The sequence below is a fragment of the Parastagonospora nodorum genome (genome assembly GCF_000146915.1).
Source record: "Parastagonospora nodorum SN15 chromosome Unknown scaffold_55, whole genome shotgun sequence".
Lineage (NCBI taxonomy): Eukaryota > Fungi > Ascomycota > Dothideomycetes > Pleosporales > Phaeosphaeriaceae > Parastagonospora > Parastagonospora nodorum.
The window spans coordinates 1-27,705 of NW_001884601.1; the positions used below are offsets into that span (position 1 = coordinate 1).

A 27,705-nucleotide genomic window follows, 5' to 3' on the forward strand; every position below is an offset into this window, starting at 1 on the left:
TTTAGCTATGTATTTAGCAAGCTCTACGTAGATTTTAGGCTAGAAGCTATATATTATATAGAAGCAATCTATACGCAGAATAGAGAGAAACTATATTATATAGAAGAGGTATTATTTTATAAATAAGTAAATAGCGTTAAAGTTATTATTTATAATATTCTTGCGTAGATTAACAGCTGTATATAATAAGTTTATTTTACTATATTACTAGTTTCTGCTTAGCTCTAGTAGCTAATAGTTGTAGATAGTTACCTACTATTATTTTATAGTTATAGATAGTTGCTTACTATTGTTCTACGCTGCTAAAGACTCTATAACTCTCTTCTATTCTATATGCTTATCTTACTCTCTCTTCTAGATCTAGTTAAGCAACTAGGTTTCTAGATACTAAGCACTACTTTTACTACTATAAGTTAAATAGAAAGTATAATATAGTATAATTTAATATTACGTAATTCTTATCTCTGCGTATAGATTCTACTCTAATTAGCTACTCTTAGAGTAAGCTTACTAGCTTCTTTAACGTAGTAGTTATAGTAATCTAGCTCTCTAGATAGTAGTACGTTTATAGTAAGAAGAAGCGCAAAGAGATACTTACTCTGCTATTAATTTTTTTTTTACTTACCTCTTAGCAGCTCTATGCTAGTGCTAGTAAGTATATAAATCTTACTTATTTTTCTCTCTTCTTTCTTCTCTCTAATTATTAGGCTACTTATAGATAGATCTATAACTCTATATTCTCTCTAATACTTTAGTAACTAAGACTTATACTAGTAGTAGAGAAGAATAGTAAGGAGATAGTGCTATACTGCTCTAAACTAATAAAGATAATAACTTCTACTATTAATATAAGTAATATTATAGTTAAGGTTACTCTAACTCTAACTCTAGATAGTAGCTAATAGTCTCTAAGAGCGTACTAAAAAGTTTATAGAGAAACTTAGATATATTTAGTGCTATAAGATATCTTATCTAGTTTTAGAAAAGGTTTTAAATATATCTAAGTTATCTCTTTACTATTCTTATTTAGTAAAGATAGATCAGAATTTTGCTAGAGCTTAGTAGTAATCTAGAATATATTATTTTATTAGAGTTACTACTAAGAGCTTTACTATAGTTTAGTGCTTACTATACCTATAATCTACTCTGCTTAACTAGCCTAGTAAAGCTAAAGAAATATTCTCTATATGCTATTCTCTTAGATATTTAGCGCCTAAGAGTTATAATAGTAGAAGAAAACTATAAGAGATAGTACTATACTGCTTCTAACTAGTAAGGCTCTTAGATTATATATAACTTCTATATAATATTATACTTAAAAGGTACTCTAACTCTAACTTTAAATAATAGCTAATTAGAGTAATAAATATATAATTTAATGCCTACTAGCTTAGCCAAGCTAGACTTATAATCTCGATATACTATCTTCTTAGATATCTAGCGCTTAGAAGTTATAATAGCAGAGAAGAACTATAAGAGATAGTACTATACTACTCTAGACTAATAAGGCTCTTAGATTCTATATAACTTCTGCTCAACATTGCGCTTAACAGATACGTCGACTCTAACTTTAAATAATAGCTAGATAGAGTAATAAATATATAATTTAATGCCTACTAGCCTAATAAAGCTCGACTTATAGACTCTCAGCAATATATTCTCTAATACCTAGCGCCTAGAAAGATAAAGATAGTAAGAGATCGTGCTATACTATCTCAATCTAATCACGATAATAACTACTATACTATATCTAAATAATATTAAGCTTAAAGCTGCTCTAACTCTAACTCTAGATAACTATAGAATAAACTAATTACTCTATAGGTTAATGCATACTAGCCTAATAAAGTTAGACTAATATTCTCTATATAATATTCTTCTAGTACTCTGCGTATAGGACTTATAGCAGTAAGAGAGAGAGAATAGTAAGAGATAGTAAGAGATAGTACTATACTACTTTAGACTAATAAAGATAATAACTACTATACTATATCTAAATAACATTAAGCTTAAAGCTACTCTAACTCTAACTCTAGATAACTATAGAATAAACTAATTACTTTATAGTTTAATATATACTAGCTTAATAAAGCTAAACTAATATCTTTCTATATAGTATTCTCTTAATGCTCTGCGCGCAGAGCCTATAGTAAGTAGAGAATAGTAAGAGATAGTGCTATACTATTCTAGAAAATCTTAATAGTTACTAGACTATAGTAAGTAATCTATTTAGTATAATTAAGTTCTGCTAAACTAAAGTATGCTTACTATATAGAGTAGCTCTTAAGTTAAAATATTATTATTACTTAACTTTATACTTACTTTTACTTATTATTCTATCTATATCTAGCATATTTATCTAGTATATATAAATGCAACGTAACTAATAATCTTTTTAGCTATATAATAATATTATATTTTCTATAAGCTTCTGCGCATTAAAGCCTAAGCTCTTTATATATTATGCTATAATTTCTTTTTATTATTATTTTATCTACTAATATATTTTACTATATTGCTACTATTATAGCAACGCGCTTCTTAAATCTATAATATACTTCTTATATTAATAATGCGCTTTCTATATTAATAACCTATAACTACGCTTAAACTCTCTATAGTTAGTAAGTATACTCTTCTAAGTAATATCTATATATTAATATATACTTTTAGTAATAGTCTAATAATTATATATAGTTGCTAACTATCTTCTACTCTAGGCGCAAAGCTATTATAGCTAGACGTAATAGTAATAATAATAGTAATATAGAATAGGCGCTGCTAAAGTAACTAGAGTAGTATAAGAGTAAGGCTAATATAATAAGCTCTAATAGCATATTATAAATAAATATAAGAGAAGAATATAGAATTATAACCTTAGAAGTTATTAAACTTATAGAGAATCTTATAAGCTATATTAAGAAAAAGAACTTACTTAAGAAGATCTAATTAGAAAAGAGCTAATTATAGCTTCTAAAGAGCTTACGTTTACTAACGTTAAAGAACTAGCTTATAGTAGCTAAATATATATAGCTATAAAATATATAAATACCTAAAGTCTTCTATAAGGCTATAGCTAGAACTATCTAGATAATAATACTAGCTAAGGTGCATTAGTATAGCGCTAAGGTTAAGATAGAGAATCTAAGTAATACGCTAATGCTAATACTATCTAAGATAGCGCAGTAATAGTCTTTATTTATTATATCTAATAAGTCTATAGCATTAATAACTAATAAGTTTAGCGTTATATTACTTACTAAGCTAGCTATCTTAAATAATGCTAATATTGCCTTAGTAGACGCTATATATTACTTTATTGTTAAATAATTCTCTATATTTAAGCTAATAATAAAGAAAAGCTAGCAGAAATTAGAGAAGAACTACTTTAAGATTAGAGCTTAGCACTTTAAGTATAATGCTCTTATCTAGCATTTATTATTACCTAAGTACTCTAATTAGTACTAAGTAAGCACCTCTTAGGTTATAGATATATTAATGATAATACTTATTAAGAATAATAATAACTTACTAGGTACTATTAACTCTTATATTAAGTTAAGAAAGCTTAGAGTAGTAATGCTATTATACTAGATAATAAAACTACTAGGTAATTCTAATAAAGATATAGTATAAACTCTTAAAACTAAAATATATACTGCTAATATCTATATATAGTAATATTCTAATCTAATAAACTACTAGAATAGCTCTTACTACTAGAATAGCTCTTACTACTAGAATAGCTCTTACTACTTAAGAAGAGAAGCTAATATTCTAGACTTATACTAGATAGACTTCTTCTTAAGCGCTATAAGACTAAGGTAGCAGATAGTAGATATGCAAAAGTAAGTAGAAAAAGAACTAAGAAAGATAAAGATTTAGAGAACTCTAATACTAGTAGTAATATTCTATACTTATGCAGAAAAGATAAAGTAGTAGCTTATGCTTAATTAGCTAAAAGAAAGTAGTTAGAAAAGAAAGCATAGCTTAAGAAGACTAGAGATAAAGAGAAGCTAGCTAAAGCTAAAAAAGAGAAAGAGAAAAAAGAAGCTTAGAAGCGTAAGACTTAGTACTAGCAACATAGTTAATTCTACAGTATTAATAGAAATAAATATTTAATAGATTTTTAGTTTTTCTAACGTACTATCTACTTACTATATACCTACTTATACTAACTCTTAAAGATAGCCTTTACTTATGCCTTATCTATCTTATCTAGCTTCTATAACTTATCTAGCTTCTCTAGCCTTACTAGCTAAGTTATAATTAATATAGATCTGTAATTAGAGCTAGAGAGATACTATCTTATATTAAATGCCTTAGCATTGCTGTATTTACTAGTATACTTATAGTTAACGTTATTAAAGATAAGTAGCTAAGCAGTATTATTGAAGGCGCGTAAGCTAAGCTGATAATATCTCTTACTACTATATTAACGTTGAGCGCTGCTGTTACTAGCATATCTCTTACTTATCTTAGAAATCTAGCTTTACAGAATTCTACTTGCGCAGCTTATAATACTGCGCTTAATAGTATTGCTTACTCTATCTATCTAGCTAGAATACTGAAGCTAAAGCGAGCAGTAATATTGCTGTGCAAACTTAACTACTAGCTATATCTTACTTATTTTACTAAGACTATACAGAATATATATCTTCTAGCGCTAGCTCTATCTTAATTATAGCATAAGCACTTATTTAAGTTATGCTATTTTTACTAGCTTATCTACAAACTAGCGTACTCTTAGAATACCTTTAAGGCTGAAGATAGTTTAATATATGCTATAGTCTATAGATTCTTTAGCTTTAAGCTCTTTAATACTATAATATTACTACTAATACTCTTAGCCTGCAATGCTGCCTGCGCACGCCTACATCTACTTATATATCTTCTAAGAGTTAATATACCTCTGCGTTGCTGCTACTATTTCCTTAATCTTCTTTGCCTTCTTTAGCCTAATATTTTCTAGTTCTTATAGTATATTTAAAAGCAGTAGTACTGCTCTATGCTATCTAGCAGCTCTTACTCCTGCTAGAACTGCTCTGCTATCTACTTCGTCTCTATAGCTATCGCAGCTAGCGTCTTACTAATATTAAAGATATTATCCTTAAACGCCTTAAGCGATAGCATCTCTATCTTAATTAAGATAACGCACTTAACCTTACTCTCTAGCAGCTTAGAGCTCTATGCGAGCTGCGCTTAGCTCTATACCTCCTGCACTAGGTTGTTCGCTCCTATTGCTCCGTCTACAAACTCCTTACTAAGCTAGCTAACTACAATTAGGTCGAAGAAGGTAGCTGCAGAGGTCGCCTAGCAGGCCTCCTATATCGTTACGCTGTTAAGCAGGTCGTTGCCGCTGCGCAGAGTCTTATAGCTCGTAAGGCAGACTATCTTACTCGTCTCCTTAACTCATCGCGCACACGAAGCTATAGACGTTAGCCTACATTCTAGTAAGAGTATATCCCTCGCCTACACTTTGCACTCTGCTTTAGGCGTGTTCTTAAGCAGCGCGTCCTTAGGCAGGCCTTGCTGCCTTACTACTTCCCTCACTGCCTGCGCTAGCTCCTCCGCGTCGAAGCAGCTCTGCACCTAGCCCTTAACTGTTACGCAGTGCCGTGTCTTATAGAACACGCGGTCAGAGAGCGACAGGTACGCGGTGATGCAGTCGCCCACGCCTATCCTCAGCCGACCAAGCATAACAGCGATCAGGCTAAGTTCGACCATCAGCGCTCTTCTTATATCTTGCCAACCGAGTAGCTACTCACCTGCCCGTGCTCGTCCCGCTGATCATGTCAAAGTAGTCGCACAGCTTCAGCGGCGCGTCAGAGTCGACGGCCTCTATCAGCTGCTCGAGGATCATAAGGGCAGACAGGCCGCGCACGCCGCCGCCGTCGAGGGCGAGCAGGCGCAGGTCGCTGACGGGCATGGTATGTGCGCGTTAGGCGGCAGGAGTTGAAGAAGGACTGAGGTAGAGTCGGAGGACGAGGCGTGGTGTCTGTTCTACATGCCGGCTGTCGTCTCGAGCTGGCATTGCGGCGCAGCGTTTCCGCCCCCAGCGCGTGCGGCTGAGGCGCGCGTCTCTGTCGTCCTGCCGCTGCCAGCATGCATGGTTAGTGGAGGAGCGTGGGCGAGGCGGAACGGCTCGTGCAGGTCAATAGGCGTGGTTCGCTCGTCGCTTGTCGCTCCTCCCTGTGCCTCTAGTTAAGTTTACGGTCTCGCGAGCGTGGTTTATCCACGTCGTGCTGGCCTGCCTGCAGATACGTTCTGGAACAAATACCCACCGATCGGATCTCTTGTCTTGCCTGCGTCGTTACAAGATCCGAACTCGGCGTGGTCTCACTCAGAGGCATATGGGAGTGCGTGGGAGAACCGTAACCTAAGATCAATTGACACCTATAGGTCTTGTACGAAAGGATTGCAGAAAACTACTGAGTTATGTACAGGACTGGCTTGATTAAGTACACTTGATGACTTCGCTGCCTTGCCCCAAGATCCGGACAATCCGGATGATCCGGAGTCGGGCCGGATGCAATGCGGAGGTGACGCGGAGGCTATGGAACGATGTGCATGCACATCGTTACAGCCCGCTCGCTTGTATGGCCCGCTCGCTTGTAACATACGTTATTATGGTAGCTACAAACGTGGGAGATGATCGAGCCGAAGAAGGACGCTAGTCCCAAAGAGGAGGCGCTAATGAGCGCTCCCTTGAACAGAACACCAACCAAAACACGATGGTTGTGACAGTCATAGCTCCCGTCAATGAAGCGTAAAACACAATAAGGCGCGGATCGCGTGCAACAGGAGTCAGTGCCATCGCGCAAGCAGAGCGTACACCGCCTATAAGCAAGCCGACTGCCTGTACAAAGACCTTCATGGATTCGGGAGAGCTATTGTGGGCATACTCGAGTACCGTGACGTAGGCGAAGATCTCTCCAGCCGCAATGAGGAAGTATAGCGGTGTCTGAACCCAGACGTTGATATTGCTGGGGCCACAGCTCGCACCCTTATCGTAACAAGGGGGGATGCGTATGTGAGAGACTGGACGATGGTGGCGTACAGCATGGAGATACAAACACAAAGCCAACACCGCGACACCTCTCTATACATGCATGCAACGCCCTTCCCTTGAATATCCGTAATAGGTGGACAGCGCGCTGATCGCGATGCAGCCAAACTACTGATAACCCTAGCCGCAGGTTGGCTACCCATCGTTTACAGTGCCACTAGCGTGATGCGGTGGCTAATCAGCAATCGAGCTGCATGGAGTTGCGAGAAGTTGTACAACCGATGACATGATGTGGATGCAGCGTGTCTGAATACATGCACAGTCCCAAACCGAATCGATAGAGTATGGACGAGTAGCCGGAGCTTGATGTTGCGTGCTGTGATCCTGACGCGTTAATGTGCGTGGTCGCTTAGGTACTTTCACGCCAGTCTATATTAGGCCTTGAAGGCTAGAAGAGTCACAAAGATTGCCTCGGCGCAGTGGAGCGATCTGATAATGATGGTGTTTCTGCTCGTCACGCTGCCACAACTGACGCGCTTTGGGTGGGCGTAATGGGCTCATCGCATTCGACGCGGGGCCGTTTGAAGGGACTCTGTGGGCGTGATCGCTCCATGGGGCATGGGCATAAGTCGCTGCATCGGCGGCGCTTAGACGGGCGCGGGTGCGACAAGGCGGCTTCAGTGTCGCTTTCAGGGTCTGCAGAGTTGCGCAGCCATGCATGGCTGCGCTCTGTGTTGGTGAGAATGGGGGTGAACAGAGGCGGATACTCTGCATGTTGAGCCATGTATCGTGGGTTAAGTTTGTTTGCTGCTATGTGTCTGGGCCTCCTTGCGTTCCGGACGAGCCTTTGCCAGCGTTTTAAAAAGGCTAGTTTCGCTCAGTGTGGGGTCAAGACGGGTAATTAGTTGTTGTTTTCATCATCCGGAGGCACTCCCGACGCAAATCAGTGGATGCGCGCACGTGGGTCTGGGACTACACACGGACCGTTGTAATGCACACTACGCGACTCGCGCGCACAACTTTACCTGCTCCTCCGCCTCTCCATCACGGACCTCTATCCTATTTTGAATTAAATTTTGAATTAAGCGTTTTCTGCCACTCCGGCAGGCATAAACATTGCCCAGTAAACACTGCGCTTCTCCATCGCACTAAACTTTCGGTGCGTTATCAAGTATAATACCAGGAGCTTCTTGAAGGCTCGGCCCGACAAGCTGGTAAAACGCTGTCTTCGTGCCCATTCTAACCCGTTTCAATTCTGGTGCAAACCCTTTTAGGTCAAGCGTGCTTAACGAAGGCATCCCAAAACCCGTATACGTATCTCAGGGCCCTCCTTGTAGAGCCGCAAATTGCTATATCCTCTTAAGCTTTAGCCATCCAAACTTAGCATGGCCGTAGATTTCACCGCTGGTATTGTCTATCTCCGGGATACTGCCGGGTTATGCTCCGGTTGATGCCATACCATCCAAGCCACCAAGTTTGGTGTACCATATCCGCAGATCCTTGTCATTTGGTATGAAGGGTACGAAATTTGTTTTCCTACCACGATGTCACGCACAACCCGTTTGCCGATCCCTGTAGGGGAAAACAAGGTCAATGATCTTGAATCGGTTGACCCTGGACTACCGGGGTCAACGATCTTGAATGACTCAAGGCGGTTAACGCTAGATTACCGGCGTCGACTCCGCTCTCGATTACCGGCTCAATCACCTCAGCTAGAAAGACTGTTCGAGCCTGGTTCAGATAACTTATTTTAGGGCCTTGGTGTGTGTATACAGTCCGTCCCTTGATTCACTAGTGTAGGTAAGGGTCAGGCCTGATGTATGCCTACCTCTTGCCCGCCCGACCGCCTAGCTACGTAGTACGCTAGCGTCTGAGGAAAGCCTTAAGTGAAATTTAGCCGAGTCGATTAAATCTAACGTTTGTTCTCTCGTTGTAGCGGTGAAGGGATAGGTATTCGAGATGAGCTAACGTCTGAAGTTTGCTATACAATAATAACAAATCTACTGAGGTCGTTGACCTTGGTGGAGAGCCTGGGTCGATTACCCTGGAGATCTCAATCCGGGGTCACTGTCAGCTAAGCCCGAGCTTTTCCCATGTTCGTTGCTTAGAGGATTTGTATCACGACCGACGACCGGTCCTAACAATAGCGCTGACGGCGACAGTAAGTAGATACAGCTTAATAGAAAGGCCGACGGAAAGTTCCATAGTACGAGCGACAAATACGAGCGCTTTAGTGCATTTCATCAGTATGGTACCTTTGCCAAGTTAGTTACGTCCGTAACTTCCTATCGGCTTTTTTAACATATAGAACTTTCCATATCGCATCAGTTCACGTGCAGAATTGAGAAGGACCGAACTGGTCAGCTCGTAGTGGTAGCACTAGTGTTGAAAGGACCGAACTGGTCAGCTCGTAGTGGTAGCACTAGTGTTGAAAGGACACAACTATAGCTAGGATCCGATGGAATCCATGGAGGAGTTCTGTACGCGCAATTCCGCTCTCCGTAAGGATGCTTCGGAGGTGCACATGGTCTCATACATGTAGGCCCGACGAGGATCGAGTCGGTTCCGAAGTAGGATCGTCTCGATTGTTGGGCATCGTTGCATGGACATTCAGAGGGCCTACTGATACCTGGAATCCGCACCGTCCGGCTACCTAGCAATAAGATTCTGTGTATATAAAGGGCTAAGGTGTCCGTCCTTGATAAAACCACCACCCTCAACAACTTACCTCGACTATCAGCATCCCGTCCTATCTAACAATCGTCCATCGGTATCCAACTCCAACTCTATTCGCAGGGTCCTAGAATCGTAAGTACACGCTTATATCTTGTTGCCAGCGATAGCTGACAATGAATGAATATAGGTCATGCGTTCTATCCTCGTACTTCTTTTCAGCGCCGCTGCTGTGCTTGCTGCCCCAACGCCTGAAGCCGATCCCGGTTACGAAATCGTTAAACTTTTCGAAGCTGCCAACTCTTCTGAACTCGACGCGCGCGGACTCTCTCTCGACTGGACCCTCAAACCGCGCGGACTCCTACAGGAGCGGCAGGGAAGCTGCATGTCAATCACAATCAACCCTAGTCGTCCGTCTGTCAACAACATCGGCCAAGTCGACATTGACAGTGTTATACTCGGACGACCTGGTGCTATAGGCTCGTGGGAACTGAACAACTTTGTTACCATTGGATTGAACCGCGTAAACGCCAATACAGTGCGAGTCAACATCAACAACACCGGCAGGACTAATCGCCTCATTATTACTCAATGGGAATAAGTCTCCCCACCATTTTATTAGATTACTTATTACTAACTTATACTACTAATACTCTCACTCGGGGGGACGTTTATGAGCTTTTTGGTGATTACGCTTTAATTCAAGGTAGAGGAAGCTTTTGCCTTAATATACGATCTGATTCAGGTCGTGAAAATTGGAGAATGCAGCTAGAAAATTAGCGAGCAAGCACTTGTTCTGTATAACAGTGGCTTGTACTAAGAACATGGATTAGCCTATTAGGGAGTGAAGGATGCTCTTTTCAGTGTGCTTTAGGAGAGTAATCAGGAGGGGAATGATCAGGAGAGGAGTCGGATCGAGAAGGAGGAGCACAACCGGAACGGCACGTGTTGGCCACGGCATTCCCCACACTCATTTTGTCATTTTTCGCACTTACACGCTGCACGCAACCCCCCAGTCAAAATCTTGTCTTCTACATCTCATAGGTGGTAGCTTCCTATAGGTAGCTTTTTGAAATGAAACATTTATCACGGGCGCCATCAACATCTCCCTTGCCATCCCTTGTGAATTCCACACTCACATGCATGCAACGCTTCTTCGATCACTAACCTGTAGCTTTACTACATTAGTAGGAACGAAGTTAGTTAGGCAGTGCTTTTGGTGTTCGGGCTGGCTGGCTAGCTAACGCATATGTATAGTGTGCGTGGGGCAGACTTGTCAACGATCAAGCTAATTAAGCCGATCTAACCAGATTTAGTAAGATCTAAACCTATGCAAGTTAGTGGATTACTATATTAGGTTAGACCGGCTTAATTGGCTTGATTGTTGACAAGTCTGGCGTGGGGGTGGCGCGGGCGAGGCGGAAAGACAGAGGGAGGCAGCGCTGCTCTTGAAACCCAGCATTCGCAGTGCGTAGCCACCCATCTTTATGCTCCCACGAGTTCTCGCAGTAGTATTTGTAGTACGGGTGGAGACAGGTGGCAGCGTAATATACTGGTGAGTCGTCAAGCTTGCGGTAATACTCCTCAGCTTTTACCCAAGCGTTGCGGAGATTAATATGAAGGTGATCTTCAGGCGCCTCCTCGTGTGCATCAAACACTACATCAGCGTATGGCTCAGCTAGCTTTTCAAGCTGATCGAGTAGATACTCGAACACGGGCAAGACCTCGTGGATAGCTCCGAAGCTACTGCCATGGTGTTTGCCACGCCCCTCCAGCCGTTTTGTAGTGATTTTCAGTGGTTCAAGGCATCGTTGGTACTCAGTGACGACCGCCCAATCTGCTGCCTGGAGCCCGCCCGACCTCATCCACGCCGGAGCGTCGCTCTGAGTGCCACGCCGCTCCTTCTAGGTAACGCGGCTCACGTGTTTCTCGATATAGAGATCGAAGCCGCCCTTAAGATAGGTTGCCCGCTCAAGAGCGCTGTAGTATGAGTTCCAGCGCGTAACGACTGGCTTAATTGGTCGCAGTATCTTAACGCGCGCAGCGGCGGGGAGGTTGTTATTAGAGGCCTTCAGGCACTCAGTAAATAACGCGTGTTGCTGTAGTGTTTTAATGTATGTAGTTACAGAGAGGAGCGTACCGAGAGCGCCATGCTTACGCCATGCTGCTATAAACGCCTCCTCGTCGTCGATGTGTTCGGCAGCGTTGTCGTACGCGTCCTTGTTGTTGCCAAACAGCAGAGCCTGCCCGATAAGGTTGATGGTGTGAGGGCCGCAGCGGAGGCGTCGCTGCGTCGGGTTGAAGTCTCCAAACTCGCGCGCTACAGCCGCAATCGTAGTGTCGTTGTTGCTAGCATTATCGAGTACGAAGTAACCCAGCGTATCTGACGTGATCCCGTATGCCCGTAGTGTTGCAACAATAGCTGTAGCGATCGCCTCACCGGTGTGGGCACCGTTGAGCTGCGGCAGAGCGATAGGCAGGTCGTGGATCTCACCCGACGCTGTGGCAAAGTGAGCAACAATCCCAAAGAAGCCCCGCGCCTCTCCCTTTGTCGTCCAGCCGTCAAAGCTTATGTGTATTTTGCTAGCAGCGCTAGACAAGGCGTCGACAATCTGCGGCCGTATAGCGTGGAACAGCCGCATCGCGTAGGTTGCAACACTGCGTGGGGATCGCCACAACGCGCCCTCTGCCTCCGTACTTACTTCTCTGAAAAGCTCACGCGTTGAAGCTCTATTAATAATCTCCATTGGCAAGTTGTTGTCAAGGAGCCATAACACCAACGCGTGGCGGAAGCGCTGCACGTCGAAGTTGCCCATTGCGTTGGCTGTAGATTGTGATATTTCGAAGCTGCCGTTGATCGCCTCGCGCAGTGAGAGCTGTCCAATCGGGCGTTTTGGTGTAGTGATTGAGCCCGTACGGCAAAGGCTATGGCTCTTAATGGGCTGGGCGAGGTGGGCGGCGGCGGAGGACGTGGCTTTTGAGCAGTCGATAATAACGGATGGTGCCTTGTGTATATGGCAGTATTTACACACCTAAAGCGGGCGTGTAGGTCGGTCTATACGCACGACGCGGTATCCGTGTGCATACACCCAGCTTTGTGTTCTCTCGGGTTGCTTCAAGGGCTTAATATAGCGACCCCCAAGCCGCTCCTAATCAAGCCCATCAAAGTTGTCGCCGCCGTTATCAATATAGCTATCCTCAGCTGTCTCTGTTGTTGTTGCTACAGAGCCAGTGCCAGCGTGGCTGCCCTCGGTGGGCGCGGACAGTGATTCTTGAGGTTGTGACTCGAGCTGCTGCCTCTCCCAAGCTTGTGAGGGCGTTGTGGGTGGTGGCGGGGTTGCTGAAATTCTTAATCGCTTTGTTGAGGTCGTATGAACGTTTAACGAACGCGCGCGCTTCTTGGAAGCTCTGGGGGGCATAGTGGTGGGCGTCGCGATACTTTGATTGTCACGGGATCGCGCGCGTCGGCCGGGCTGAGGTTGGTTGGTTGGTTGGTATTTCCTACTCGGTTTCAGCCGTTAGGCTATGCCCGGATAACAGGCGTGGCAGACAGCCGACGCGGTGCGGACGTGAATCTGCACCACCCCACTTCACTCTCGAAAGAGCCATCTGTCCCCAGAGGCCTGCGGTGTCTGGCTTCTATCTACGACTATGTACATCTCGTCTCTAGAAGTAACGTGTTTGCCTGTTTGTGTTCCTCGAATTTTCTTCCTGCGTGTATGCCATACTCGAAGCTTCGTGTGTGCAGCGTTGTTCAAGGCTCGTAGAGGCACGGTTGCCTCGTGTTTTGCGGCTGCAATACCTTCAGTCTCCCCCTAGCGTTCAGCTGTCGTGTGTGCTAGCTTGCCCTGATACCCCAGGGCCTGGAGTAAGTTCCCTGATCTCCGATGTTCTTCAAGTGTTGTAATGCCGTCTACTAGGTTCCTATGCGGCTGTGTTGTGTGGTGTGACCTGCCGCTGAGCGCAGCGGCAGCAGCATTTCGTCGTAACGCAGCTCCACAAGAGCGATTCTCCGCTCGTGCGTGCCGTCGAGCTTACTGAGCATGAGAGCTCTCGCGCAAATCTCCTCAGACCTTGTCGGGTTGTGTCGAAGGGGCACCACTCCTTCAACACAAAGGGGCGATAGTGGACGAGGCTGTCTGATAATCTGTGAGTGTATTGTGGCACCGATGGTAGCATGCCGGATGTCTGTGAGGTGATTCGCGTGGGAGGTGATGCTGTTTAGCCCGAGGGCTCGTCGATGCGGGACGTCGCAGACATTGTCGGATGGTGATGGGCTTGCTTGCTAGCCCATCAGTGACTGCGTTGTGTGTATTGTGACCGTTATATTCAAGGAGTGTCTGGGCTCCGTCGTCGCGTCTTGCGTTGCTGTGTCGTGGCTAGATGGCTGCCGCTGCCTTTGGTGGACGTGTCATATTAAGTAGCTTGCTCGCGGATTTTGCTGTCTGTGCCCGCCAGGGCCGCAACAGCGGCTCTACAGATGCCAACCGACGCTGGGGGACGCGCGGTGGCCTGTAGAGACTGTTGCGGCCACTGGCAAGTGTTTTTGATACTTTTTGTGATGGTAATTCCAAAAATTGATTTCTCGCTGTTTGTCGTGTTCCTATCTTTTGTTTTCTATAAAGACTACCTATGCTAAGAGAACTGTAAAATACCCTGTAAGATGCTTACTAATACTTGTAAGAAACAAGTCTAGCGGTTTCCGTAGGTAAGGGGCGAAGAGTTATGCTGATAGGTGCTAGAGCAATTAAGTGAGACAGAGGTAAGCGTAGGATAACAGTTAAGCAGCGTGTGCAAAGCAGAAGCTGCAAGTGCATTAGAGTATAATATAATTCGTTGCTGTTGTACATTTAATCTCTGTGTATAAAATTAACTAGAGGCAGCTTACTCTTCTAGAAGCTCTTGCTCTAAAATTTCTAAAGATAAACTGCTCTAATTACTATACGCAGCTTAAAATACTTAGAATATTAGAGCTAAATTTATAGTTTAGATAAATAATTAATAAGTCTATAAATTTCTTATATATTATATAGCTCTACTTCTCTAATCTCTTACTTTAGATAATTCTAGTAGCAGTATTTAGTTTCTATTACTATACTATTCTTAGAGAATAGATAATAGAAATCTTAACTAGAAATTTCTAGCATATTAAATTTCTCTACTATTAGCGTAAGATTCTAGAGCTAATTTACTCTTTTGTCTATATAAGCTCTACGTAAGCTTATAATAAGAAGATGCTCTCTATACTAAAGGTCTTCTATATAGCTATTAATATAATACTTATATATTTAGCACTATCGCTCTTAGCTTATTACTCTAATTTAAATGCTCTAAGAAATAGAAAGTAACTTTATTCTATAGCTTTTATAGAAGTTTAGAGTATGTAATTATTTAGCTCTAGAGTATAGATATTAATATATATACAAAATATCTAATAAGTATATTAACGTAGTTTATAAGTAACCTAGTATTATAGGCTAGCTTATAAGAATAGAATTTATATAGTACTAAATAAAGTTATATTTCTTATTAAGAAGGTATCTATATATTATCTATATATATTCTAATTGCTAACTAATTAGATTTAAGATACTAATAGAAAAGTCTCTAAGTATAGGCGTAGCTTATACCTTAATATATCTTTCTACTCTACTCTTAAGCCTATTGTTATATAATGCGCATATCTATTAGTATTTTATTATTCTTATACTAAGTTTATTATATGCTAAGATAGAGCTAGTATTATTATTATTATTATAAGCTATACGCGCTTAGCACGCTTAGGCTACTAACTTATAAAGTTTTATTTAGCGCTGCTTTACGCTCTTTCTTATTCTTCTTACTATCTAACTATATTCTAATCTAGTGCCTATCTATGTCTAGACTAGCCTCTTTTCTACTATAAGCTTTCTTTTTTTTATTAAGATTACTAGTAGCATAGCTAGTAATAGTCTATACTCTACGCCTATATATTTCTAACTTAATTCTTATTTAGAGCTTAGCTAATACTAATTAGCTTATTACTTCTAAGTATAAGAAGAAGAAGCTACTCTGCCTTACTAGTAGTATACTTATCTAAGGTAATTCTTCTAATAAAGCTTTAATACTAATCTAGATCTAATATAACTACTGCTTTTATATTAATGCTTATATAAGCTAAGGCTAGATTAACTATCTTTAGACTATCTACTATAGCTATGCTACTTACTATAAGAGTAAAGCTTAGTATAAGACTAAGTTAGAGCTTCTTACTAATAATATAGCTCTATGCGCTACTCTTAAGAAGTATAAGTAAGTTACTAATAGAGAGAGCTTAGAGATCTTTATATGCAGTAAGAATAAGACCTAGCTTTAGTACTCTATAGAGATAAGTTAGTACTTATCTACAGCTATTCTAGTAACGTTACTAATTATTTATAGTTTTATACTACTTACTATATATAAGAGATACTAGAGAGGTTTATATGCAAGTAAAGCATCTCTGCTTAACTTACTATCTACTCTCTAACTTACTACCTACGCTCTAGTATATCTTACTTACTCTAGCTTTCTTTTCTCTTTTCTTTTACTTTAGCTAGTCTACTCTAGACTAGCATATATACTAGCCTAGCGCCTATACGCCTTATAGTATATATAGCTAGCTACTTTCTTCTCTTAGTAGACTCTTTATCTACTATTCTATCTTTAGTTAAATATAAGTACTTCTTATTAACCTAAGCTTTCTATACCTATAGTCTACCTTATATAATAGTAGACTAAAGTAAAAATTACTCTTTATAGGCTTTATAGCCTTAATTAATATAAGTAGTTTTATACTTACGCTTAGTTATTATATAGAACCTTAGGTTATTAGCTCTTTATTAAGTCTAGTAGCTTTTTTTATCTTCTCTTACTACTAGAATCTAGTCTCTGCTCTACTATATAGAGTATAGCTTAACGCCTATCTCTTTAGAAAGAACTTACTTCTTAAAGCTATTACTTGCCTATCTACGCTCGCTATACGCAGTAAACTTTAGAAGTTTATATCTAAAGCTCTAGAAACTTATTATTGCTAGCCTATTAAGGCCTGCTATATATCTAAACTCTAGAAGTTTATTGTTACTAGCTTACTAAGGCCTGCTATAAATCTAAAGCTCTAAGAAGTATACTATCACTAGCCTACTAAGGCCTGCTATATACCTAAGCTCTAGAAGTTTACTGTTACTAGCCTACTAAAGCCTACTATATACCTAGACTTTAAAAGTTCTTAGCTTAAGAAGCTGCTAAAAAATTAGCGCGTATATAGCTACTCTACTACCTACTATTATATGCTAGCTATTACCTCTATAGCCTAAAGTGCTAAGAAATTTTTTTTTAGCTTTTTACTCTTAAGATTACGTTATCTTACTAGCGTAGCGCTAGCCTCTTACTTCTTTCTATATTAGAGTTGCTTCTCTTACTATTTAGAATAGCTACTTTACTACTATAACTACTGCTACTAGCTAGGAACTTAACTACCTAACTCTCTTATATACCTCTTACTTCCTCTTACTTACTTTCTCTTTATACTAGTATACTATAGCTAGTTCTAGAAATAAAGTAAAGCTTTCTAATAAAAACTTTAAGAATTAGAAGACTTACTTCTATGCAAATACTAATCTTAAGAATTATAAGAACATACGCTGCTTTCTAATAGATAATCTAGAACTAGCTATATCTTTACTCTAATAGATAGGCAGTAATATAAGTATATTTTCTAAGAAGAATCTAGCTAAACTTAACGCACTTAAGCTATACTTATCTAACTAAGCGTCTAAAGAATTTTTAAACTATAATAATAGTATATTTAACTAAGAGCCTATAAAGAAGCTAAAGCTGCTGCTAGTGCTAGCGTTTTCTATTAATATAGAGTTAGGCTTAGATAATAAGGCTAAGTAAGTTAATATATGCTTCTCTAAACTATATACTGCTAATGCTAAAGTTAATAAACTAAGTAATATGCTAGAGATAACTACTATAGAAGATCTAATTACTTCTAACTAACTTAGCAAAGCTAATACTCTAGGCTAGATGCTAAGCCTTAGCTAGCCTACTTCTACTCTATCTAATATAGCCTCTAAGACACTTATCTAGATAGAGTATACTCTATACTCTTACTACGCGCTATAGAGTTAAGATATTAACTTTATAGAGCTAGATATAATTTCTTCTATCTTTCTTTGCTATAGTAATTAGGTATTCTTTAACTCTGCTTGCTTTATTAACTGCTACTTAGATAATCTTAGCAATAATAGAGCCTAATAAATTTGCTAGTATCTCTCTATAGACTAGAATAAGATTATAGAGTAATCTGCATTAATATCTAACAAACTCTTAATACTCTAGATTATCTAGCTAGATCTTATTATACATCTAGCTATTACTCTTATATAGTTAGCTTAGCACTAAAATTAGTAATTTATAAAGAAGTATAAATAGTATAATAATAATATTAAGAAGCTTATATCTAAGTAAGAGGCAGCTTAGGCTATAGCATAATAGAATAACCTTAACTAAAGTAACCTTTAGTAATAGATTAATAAAGGCACTGCAAAGTATAAAGCCTTATAGAAGCAGGCTAGAATAGTCTATAACTAATACTACTATATTAAGGTAGCTTAGAGTGCAGCTATAGAGAAGTAGTACTAGGTAAATAACTCTACTACTATAAACTTAGATAGCTTTAGCTGCTAGCAGCCTCTACTACTCTAGCTAGTATAAGTAACTAAATTATTACTATTTTAGAATAGTAACCTCTTGCAATTTATAAACTACAGTATACTCTAGAATAAGCACTAGATCTCTAAGTTTTAGCATGCTCTAAAGCTGCTGCCTACTTTCTTATCTATAGAATATATCTTTAAGTTAGAACTAATAGTCTCTCTAGACCTCTACTTAGGTTCTATTTGCAACGCCTATAACTATATAGATAACTAGAGTAATATAGAGAGCTGCAGTAACTACGCCTCTAAGTTTAATAGCAGCAATTTATAAGTATAATTTATAGCCTAGATAGATAAGATAATTGCCTACTTTAAACAGAATAGCTACTAATATTAATATAAAGAAAACTGCGCTAATATAGTCTTTAATAACATTTCTAGAACTGCCTATACTATTCTGCTATATATCTAGAGCTATAGATACTAGTTTAAGCAGCTATTTAAGTGCCTCTATACTCTATATACCTACTTTAGAGATAGTAATCTCTAGACTATAGCTAATATAAACCTAGCTATGTTAGAATTTCTCTGCTTTTCTAATAGTAATAAGACTAGCCTATAAGCATAGTCTAAATTTAATATCTAGTTCTCTAGCCTTACTAGTATGTTAGGCTATAAGCTATAGCAGTAGTAAGCTAACTTTTAGAAGCGTATCTCTATAGATTACTATAATACTCTCTCTACGTTTGCATTTAATAATATACTTATAATAATAATATAAGTTTAGAATATATGCGCTATATACTTTAGAAACGCAGATCTTATAGTAACTATAAAGAGTATAGAGCATAAGTAGTACTAGTAGTAGAAGCAGAATATCTATAAATACGCTACTAAAGATAGTACTTACTACTATACTAGTAAGTTATATATAGAAAATAATTAGTTTACGCTAAAGCTAGCTTCTGCTAATAGTAAGCTCTACTACTACTAAGATTAGGCTAGCATGCCTAAGGTAAAAGTTATAATTCTAGCTAACTCTCTTCTAGCTAAGATTGCTACTAAGAATACTACTAAGAAGAAGCTTAAGAACTTATCTAAGCTAAACTACTATAACTATAGTAGTAAGAGCTACTACGCTTAAGATTACTTAGACTCTCTTAAGACTAAAGCTATATATAAGCGCATAATGCAGGCTTATAAATCTAAAGATCTATACTTCTATAGCTTAGAGTATAATTTAGATTTAGACTTAGAGAGAAATGTCTCTTTCTAGGTATAGAGCTACTATCTAGAAATAATTTAAGACTCTAGAAAGACTACTTAGCGCCTACCTATGCTTACACTTATATAGCTAATACTCTTTATTATAAGCGCTAAATAGCTTAGAATTATGCAGCTTCTACTATAAATATAGCATAGTTTGCATTCTAGACCTTTATAGAATAAAGCTCTATAGTCCTCTATACCTACTATATACTAGCAGATAATAGAGTAGATTATAATTTTATTGCTAGCTATTTAGCTATAAAATTCTTCTTACTTTAGCTTATCTCTCTATCTTAGCTAATTAAAGTTAAGGCATATAATAGGATTGCTGCTAAAGAAATTATCTACTAAGCTAAATTCTATCTAAAGGTAAGTAATTACTTTAAACAAACTAGTGCTCTAGTTATAGAAAGCTATAAAGATTTTAACTTTATATTAGAGTTTCTCTAGCGCTAAGTCTATAACCTCTAAATTAACTACTAGAAACTGCGCTAGAAATTTAATAATATCTACTACTAGCAATACTACTAGCTTACTAACGTAGTACCTATTCTCTTATACTATAGTATATCTAAATAGTCTAATACTTTTCTTAAACTACTAGTTCTACTAATATCTATAGATAAATTAGATAAAGATAAAGCTTCTCTAGTCTTATCTAAAGCACTGCCTAAAGGCAGATATAATAGTTAAAACTCTTCTTACTCTACTAAGGCTAATAAACTTAAGCTAGATATCTAGTAAGTATTAGCTAAAGCTATTAGAATAATAGGTAAGAGAAAGAGTTATACTATCTACTAGGTATGCTAGCAAATACCTATTACTATATAACGCATAGCTATAGAAAAGAATATTAATAAGTATCTAGATAATTCTAAGAAAGTAGAGCTTAAGAATATTCTATTACTAGAGATATATAAACTCTATAGCAAAGACCTTCTAACTTTTAGCAAAAAATTAGCTAGAATCTTGCCTAAATACTCTAAATATAACTATAAGATTTAGCTTAAACTAGATGCAGAGGCTTTAAACTACTGCATACGTCTATAATCTAGGCGCTATAATAAAGCTATACAAAAGTATATTATAGAAATAAAGAAATATAGTTTTATTGCTAAAACTAACTCTATAGCACGCAGTAATATAACTATTATAGCTAAGCCTAATAGTAGCATCTGCGTTTACGTTAACTACTATAATCTTAATAATATTACTATTAAGAATTGCTACTCTATCTTCTTCTTTAGAGAAACACTAGTATAGCTAAATAATGCTACTATCTTCTTAAAGTTTAATATTATTTATATCTTTTACTGCATATAAATAAAGCTAGGCTCTAAATAGCTTATAGCATTTTTTATATAACTAGATACTTATAAATATTACGTTATACTATTTAGCCTCTTATAATGCCTCTGCTATATTTTAACGCGCTATTAACAGCGCACTATTTAATTACTTAGATAATTTTTATACTATCTACCTTAATAATAATTCTAGTCTACTCTAAGATAGTAAAAGAATATATATAGCACTGCAAAAGCGTTCTATGCTATCTCTAAGCATAAGAGTTCTATATAGACTCTAAGAAAACTAAACTATACTAGATAAAAGTTAAGTTTCTAGGCATATTTATTACTAACGTAGAGGTTAAAATAGACCTAGATAAGATTATAGCTATTAATAAGTAGCGCATACTAACTACTACTACTAAGATACTAGCATTTCTTAGCTATATAGAGTTCTACTAACGCTTTATTAAAAACTACTCTGCTATTATCTTACCTCTTATAAAACTTATTAAAGCCTATATTAAAGAATAGCTTTCTAAGAACCTTACTAAGCTAGTTATCTATAAGACCTGCTATAAAAAGTTTAAAGTTACTAATAAATACTAATAAGCGTTTAAGGCGCTATAAGACGCCTTTTAGCTAGATATTATGCTATAATACTTTAATCTAGAGAAACTAGTTAGAGTCTATACAGACGCCTCTGCCTAAGCTATAGGTAGTATTATAAAATAGAAAAATAATAATAGAGACTAGTAACTAATTAGCTTCTTCTCTAAGAAATACTTCTTAGCTAAGTATAATTATAATATCTATAACTTAGAGCTTATTAGAAATTATTTGCGCATTTAAAGAATAGGAACTAGAGTTAATCTGTAAGAACGCCTTACTAAATTAGCGTTATTATAGACTACTAGAATCTAGAAATATTTATAGCTATAAAGAAGCTAAACTGCAGATAAGCTTGCTAGTCTCTATTCTTATTATAGTTTAATTTTAAGATTACTTATATACTAGAGAATACTAATATTAAAGCTAATACTCTTAGCTAATAGCCTTAGAACGTGCTAGAAGATACTATAGATAAGCGTATTACTAATAATAATATAATTATTCTTAGCTCTAAGGTACTAGCGCTAGATATATAACTAGTAATCTAGATAGTACTCTAAGCTATAAGCACTTTCTACTATAAGAAACTAGACTAGATTTTACTAGAATAACGCTAGATACTTAAATTCTGCTTTATAGCCTTAGACTATAATAACTTAGACTCTAAGAAGTTTAAAGATAAGCTAGCATAAGACTAGATTAATAGCATAGTAGATTCTAGCCTTTTCTCTTATAATAAAGATACTTATTCTACTATAGAACTACTTAACGCAGCTTATAAAGATAACTCTATTACGCTAGCAGCCTTTATAGTAATTAATAGTAGTACTATAAAGCTATCTAATTTATTCTATAAGAAAGGCTACTTCTTCTTATAAGCTAATATTACTTCTTTAGATAAGAGTTCTAAACGCTATCTATTTATTAACTAGATACAGCTATATATTTCTCTAGATATCTACCTCTAGCACTAAATATTTAAACTCTACTATAACTATAAAATTATAGGCTATAAGAGACTACGTAGTACCTTTTATCTTATATTTAAAAGATACTACTAGCTAAAGATAGGCCTAAGTTAATTAAAAAAATTTCTGCACTGCTTATAGAGTTTGCTCTTAGACAAAGTCCTCTTATAATAGTAAGCATAGCTATTTGCAATTACTGCCTATCTTAAACGCTTAATAGATAGATCTTTTAGTTAACTATATTTAAGATCTTTTACCTAGCTAGTATCTAAGTTTCTAATATTATAATATTTTAGTTATTAGCTGCTAACTAACTAAGCAGCGCTATTTCTTTCTAACTATTATCTATAACTTTATTAAAGTAGTATAATGCTTTATAGAAGTATTTAAGAATTATAGACTGCTTCTTAACATTGTCTTAGATTGCAGCACTATATTTATATATAAATTTTAAAAACGTATCTATGCTAAGCTTAAGATTAAGTAGAAACTATCTACTAGCTACTATCTAGAGATAGACAGCTAGACAGAGCAATATAATTAGTTCTTAGAAACGTATCTCTAATAATTTATTAACTTTACTTAGAATAATTAGGCGTTATTTCTGCATATTGCTAAATTTTAAGCTAATAATATAGTTAACGTCTCTATTAGTATAATACTATTTATAGTAGATTTAGGCTACTACCTCTGCAGCAGAATTTACTCTAGCAAAGAGGCTATAGCTAAGCTTAGCAAATAGCTTTAGAGTTAATAGATATAGGCTAATAAACTAATAAATACTAATGCTAACTTAGTAGCGCACTTAAAAGAATAGATTTATTAGGTATAATAGAAGCAGCAGGCTTACGCTAACACCTTATGCTATAGTAAGCTAGCTTATAAAATTAGAGATTAAGTATAGCTAAGCATAGCTAACTAGTTAATATTATAACTTACTAAGAAGTTTAAGGATTAATAGGCAGGCCTATATATAGTAACCTGCATAATCTATAATAGTTAGGTATACTATCTAGACTTACTAGAAGAAATAATCTAATATAGTATCTTTCTAGTATTCTACCTGCAGCTCTTATAGCTAGCAGACGCTAAACTACTACCTAACTAAGCGCTTTTATAGCTAAAAGAAATTTTAATTATTAACTCTAATAGTAGCAAACATTCTAAGTAGTATATTAACGTAGTAGTAGACTATAAATAGCAGAAATCTGCTTTATATAAAGGCTAGTAGTATTACTATATTAAATAGACTAATAACTTACTTTCTACTTAGAAACTAGCTGCTAAGTTTAGTAAAAATTATAACGCTTTTTCTCTACTACTATAAATACTCTAAGAGGCTAAAGCTGCTTTACTTTTATTTTTCTTATAACTAGTAGCTTTATCTAGAAGACTAAGAGTTAATAGTAGGCTAGCTAGAGAAACCTAGTAATAAGAATAGATAGAAACTTTATAAAAGGCTTAGATAATAGTAGATAGTATTATTACTATACTTCTGCTACTTCTTTTAAGAAGCTATCTTTATAAAGCTATATTATCTTAGCTTAATAATACTTATTCTTTAGTCTGCTATATTTTCTAATTATATTCTAAGGCTTAGCTGCTAGTAGCAGCTCTAGAATATTAGTATACTTTGCTTTACTTTCTTTTACTTTCTTTTCTTACTTCTAAAAAAGCAATTTTTATACTACTAGCTACTAAGAGTATCTATAATAGGCTCTAGTAAGAGATAAAACTTTACGCTTATATTAGCCTTTACTTTGCTACACTACGCTAAATTTAATTTTAATAAGCTTATGCTAAAGCGCTTATATCTGCTAAACTTTATAAATGCGCGCGCTTAAAACCTTTTACTTTAGTTAAGCTAGTATTATTACTACTAAAACTAGGCTTATACTAAAGCACTCTAAATACTTAGCTAGCAGTAGAGGTTATAGCATAAGTATCTAAAATATTCTTAGAAAAACTTACTCTCTTAAGTATTCTCTAAATAGTTTTAGGCTTAATTTTTATAGTATAGAGTAGATAAGGTAAAAAAGATTATAGAGATAAAGTAAATTTAGTATAAAACTTATATAACTTACGCAGCTACACTAAAACTATAAACCTATATTTACTAAGTTCTACTTATATAGCTAAACTAAAGAAACTTACTAAAGTTTTTCTTTACTCTCTACTAAGCTCTAGCTACCTCTAGCTAAGCTTAGTAATACTTTCTAGGCTCTTTTAGCTTTCTTTATAGCTTAAGAGACCTTGCTAGGTTTAGAAGAGGCATATATAAGAGATACTAGAGAGATTTATATATAAGTAAAGCATCTCTACTTAACTTACTATCTACTCTCTAACTTACTACCTATGCTCTAGTATACCTTACTTACTCTAGCTTTCTTTTCTCTTTTCTTTTACTTTAGCTAGTCTACTCTAGGCTAGCGTATACGCTAGCCTAGCGCCTATACGCTTTATAGTATATATAGCTAGCTACTCTCTTCTCTTAGTAGACTCTTTATCTACTATTCTACCTTTAGTTAAATATAAGTACTTCTTATTAACCTAAGCCTTCTATACCTGCAGTCTGCCTTATACTATAACTATAAGAATTTCTATACCTAAGCTCTAACTGCTATTGCTATAGTATCTACTAGTAGTAGTTTAGCTCTATCTACTGCTTTTATTAGCTTTAGTACTCTCTCTAAGTATAAAGATAATACTGCTACTCTAATGCTAATTCTCTAGTTTCTTAGTAAGACTAACGTCTACTTTACTATTAGCTAGAAGCATATTATTAAAGAGCTATATAAGACTTACTAAGTAAGTTTTCTCTATCTATTACTAGTTTAGAAACTAAATACTAACTTATTTTACTAGTTTAGTTAGAAGTTCTTATTCTATTACTAATATTAAGTATAGCTTTAGTTATGTCTATTCGTAGATCTAAAGAAAGATCTGCTCCTGCTTCTAAGAAGGATATTTAAATAAGGAAGAAACTTAGAGTAGCTTATCTTAAACTTTAGGGTATCTTATATACTCCTAGCTAGCTTTAAGCTAGTTACTCTTTAGAGCTTAACTAAATAATACTTACCTTTAGGCTTAAATTATCTATTTACCTTATTATAATTTTAGTAATATTATAGTAGTAAATTTTTATAAAGCTTCTATATCTAAGAAGTCTTTCTTTAAGTGCTATATTAGTTTAAGCTAGCCTTTCTATTTTACTAAAACTTGCTTTTTATTTTGCTCTCTTATATTCTTTTCTTATAAAATTTCTTCTACTTTTTATTTCTGTAGTATTTTATTCTCTTCTTCTAACTCTAAGGCTAGCTCTAGTTTAGTATCTTTAAGAACTTAGCTAGGTAGAGAGTTATTTTCTACTTATTCTACTAAATCTATATAGATAGTTTTATGCAGTCTGCCTAGTAGATCTAGTATAATAGTTAAAGATATAGAAACTACTATTACTATATATTTAGCCTGTAGCTAGTCTAGTTTTCTACTTTTCTATACTATTTTTATATTATATATTAAAAACTATACTTTATCTCTAATCTAGAATTATTCTGCTAGCTTTTATAAGTAGTTTATAGCTTTCTGCTACTATTATTATATAAAGGTAATAGCAGCTTAAGCTATTATTATTTTATTTTGTAGATATTCTATAAACTAGACTACTCTACCTTTTAGAGTTATAGTTAAAGATAGAGAGTTATCTAGTTTCTAAATAGGCAATAGAGTATAGCTATTTAGTAAGAGGTTTAGACTTATTCTAGTAATAGTAAAGTCTTTATTATTAAGAGTAAGCTAGTAAGCTACAAGATATTAGAGCTAGTTTATTTAAGAAAAGTTAATTATTACTCTTAAGACTAATTAAACTTCTTAGTTAGCTCTCTCTATACCTCTATCTATCTAAGGATAATAAGCAGTTAAGAGAAGCTACTAAATATTTATAAGCTTATAGAGTATACTCTAGAATTTTCCTAGCTAGTCTAACTCTTAGTCTATTATAATATTTATAAAGAAGCTATAGAATTACTACTATACGTCTCTAAAACGCTCTACGTATTCTTTAGCTTCTATTATTACTATAGCTTCTAACTAGATATACTTAGAAAGGCAGTCTATAATAATAAGAAGATATTATAGTATAGCTAAGTTAGCTTATAGTAAGTTTACTATAAAGTCTATAGAAATTTAGAACTAGTACTAATCTGCTACTAGTAAGAGCTATAATAAGCTCTACTTCTTTAACCTTAAAGTATAAGCGCTGTAGTAATAGCAATTTCTTATATATTACGCTATGTTAGAGAATATCCTATTCTAATAGTAATCTCTACATAGTATTTAGAAGATTCTATTTTTCTCTGCATATTCTATAAGGTTTAATTTATATGCTTATTAGATTACTATAGTAGTTAAGAGTTTCTAAGATAGAAGCTATATAACTCTACACTATTATAGTATTCTATGCGCAGAGATAGTATAATTAGCTACTTACTAGTTTATCTTAGCTTCTAGTAGAAACTGCCTAGCTTCTTATTGCACTGCCTATAACTATAGCAGGTAAGCTATATTCTTATAGATAGCTTAGTTCTAAAGTTCTTATATATGCCTATCTGTAAATAGTAGACTTTCTGCTAGTATTATAGCTGCGTTCTGCGTAAAGATAGACTAGATAGAGATTAGTACTATACAGCAGCTAGCTTATTTAATATACTCTTTTATATTCTATTTATATTAGCTTAATGCATCTAGCTTACCTACTAACTTTCTAGGTCGAAATTATAGATAGAAGCGAAAAGCTAAAAGTTTCTCTACTTATTGCTATTGCTGCTCTATTAGTAATCTAGCAGAAGTAAAGTATTCTAAGTTTTTATAATCTATTAAAATTATAAATAGCTTAAAAATACTTTATAACTCTGCTATCTATATTTTAATATATTTAATTACTATAAGTAGTTCCTTATTATAGATAGTATAATTTTATTACTTAAGTATAAGAGAAGCAGAATAGTAGATAACTAGATATAATATACTCTTAATTTCTTATAATAAGCATTCTTCTAGCGCTTCTTCTAAATAGTCTGCTTTAACTACTATATAGCATTTAGAGTTCTATTATGCAAGAACTAAACTTAAGTAGAAAGCCTACTTAAGCTAGTTAAATGCAGCTTACTTTATTATAGTCTATTAGAAGAGTGCATTGCATTTTA

The 27,705-nt window shown here is 36.0% G+C and overlaps 4 protein-coding genes across 4 annotated transcripts; 1 reads left to right on the forward strand and 3 right to left on the reverse strand.

Annotated features, from left to right (window-relative positions):
* Nucleotides 1-5,764: 5,764 nt before the first annotated feature.
* Nucleotides 5,765-5,929, reverse strand: SNOG_16569 (hypothetical protein; the record flags this gene model as incomplete). Its single annotated transcript, XM_001806613.1, has 1 exon — nucleotides 5,765-5,929. One exon carries the CDS (start codon nucleotides 5,927-5,929, stop codon nucleotides 5,765-5,767), a length of 165 nt encoding a protein of 54 aa, XP_001806665.1.
* Nucleotides 5,930-6,003: 74 nt separating this feature from the next.
* Nucleotides 6,004-6,353, reverse strand: SNOG_16570 (hypothetical protein; the record flags this gene model as incomplete). Its single annotated transcript, XM_001806614.1, has 2 exons — nucleotides 6,004-6,192; nucleotides 6,285-6,353. The coding sequence occupies 2 exons, from the start codon at nucleotides 6,351-6,353 to the stop codon at nucleotides 6,004-6,006; spliced, it is 258 nt and encodes an 85-aa protein (XP_001806666.1).
* Nucleotides 6,354-9,875: 3,522 nt separating this feature from the next.
* Nucleotides 9,876-10,462, forward strand: SNOG_16571 (ToxA; the record flags this gene model as incomplete). The annotated part of the gene is made up of 2 exons (XM_001806615.1): nucleotides 9,876-10,279; nucleotides 10,330-10,462. The coding sequence occupies 2 exons, from the start codon at nucleotides 9,876-9,878 to the stop codon at nucleotides 10,460-10,462; spliced, it is 537 nt and encodes a 178-aa protein (XP_001806667.1).
* A 578-nt stretch (nucleotides 10,463-11,040) lies between these two features.
* SNOG_16572 (hypothetical protein) lies at nucleotides 11,041-12,498 on the reverse strand (the record flags this gene model as incomplete). Its single annotated transcript, XM_001806616.1, is given in 3 exon segments — nucleotides 11,041-11,586; nucleotides 11,605-12,294; nucleotides 12,385-12,498. 3 exon segments carry the CDS (start codon nucleotides 12,496-12,498, stop codon nucleotides 11,041-11,043), a joined length of 1,350 nt encoding a protein of 449 aa, XP_001806668.1.
* Between the last annotated feature and the right edge of the window lie 15,207 nt (nucleotides 12,499-27,705).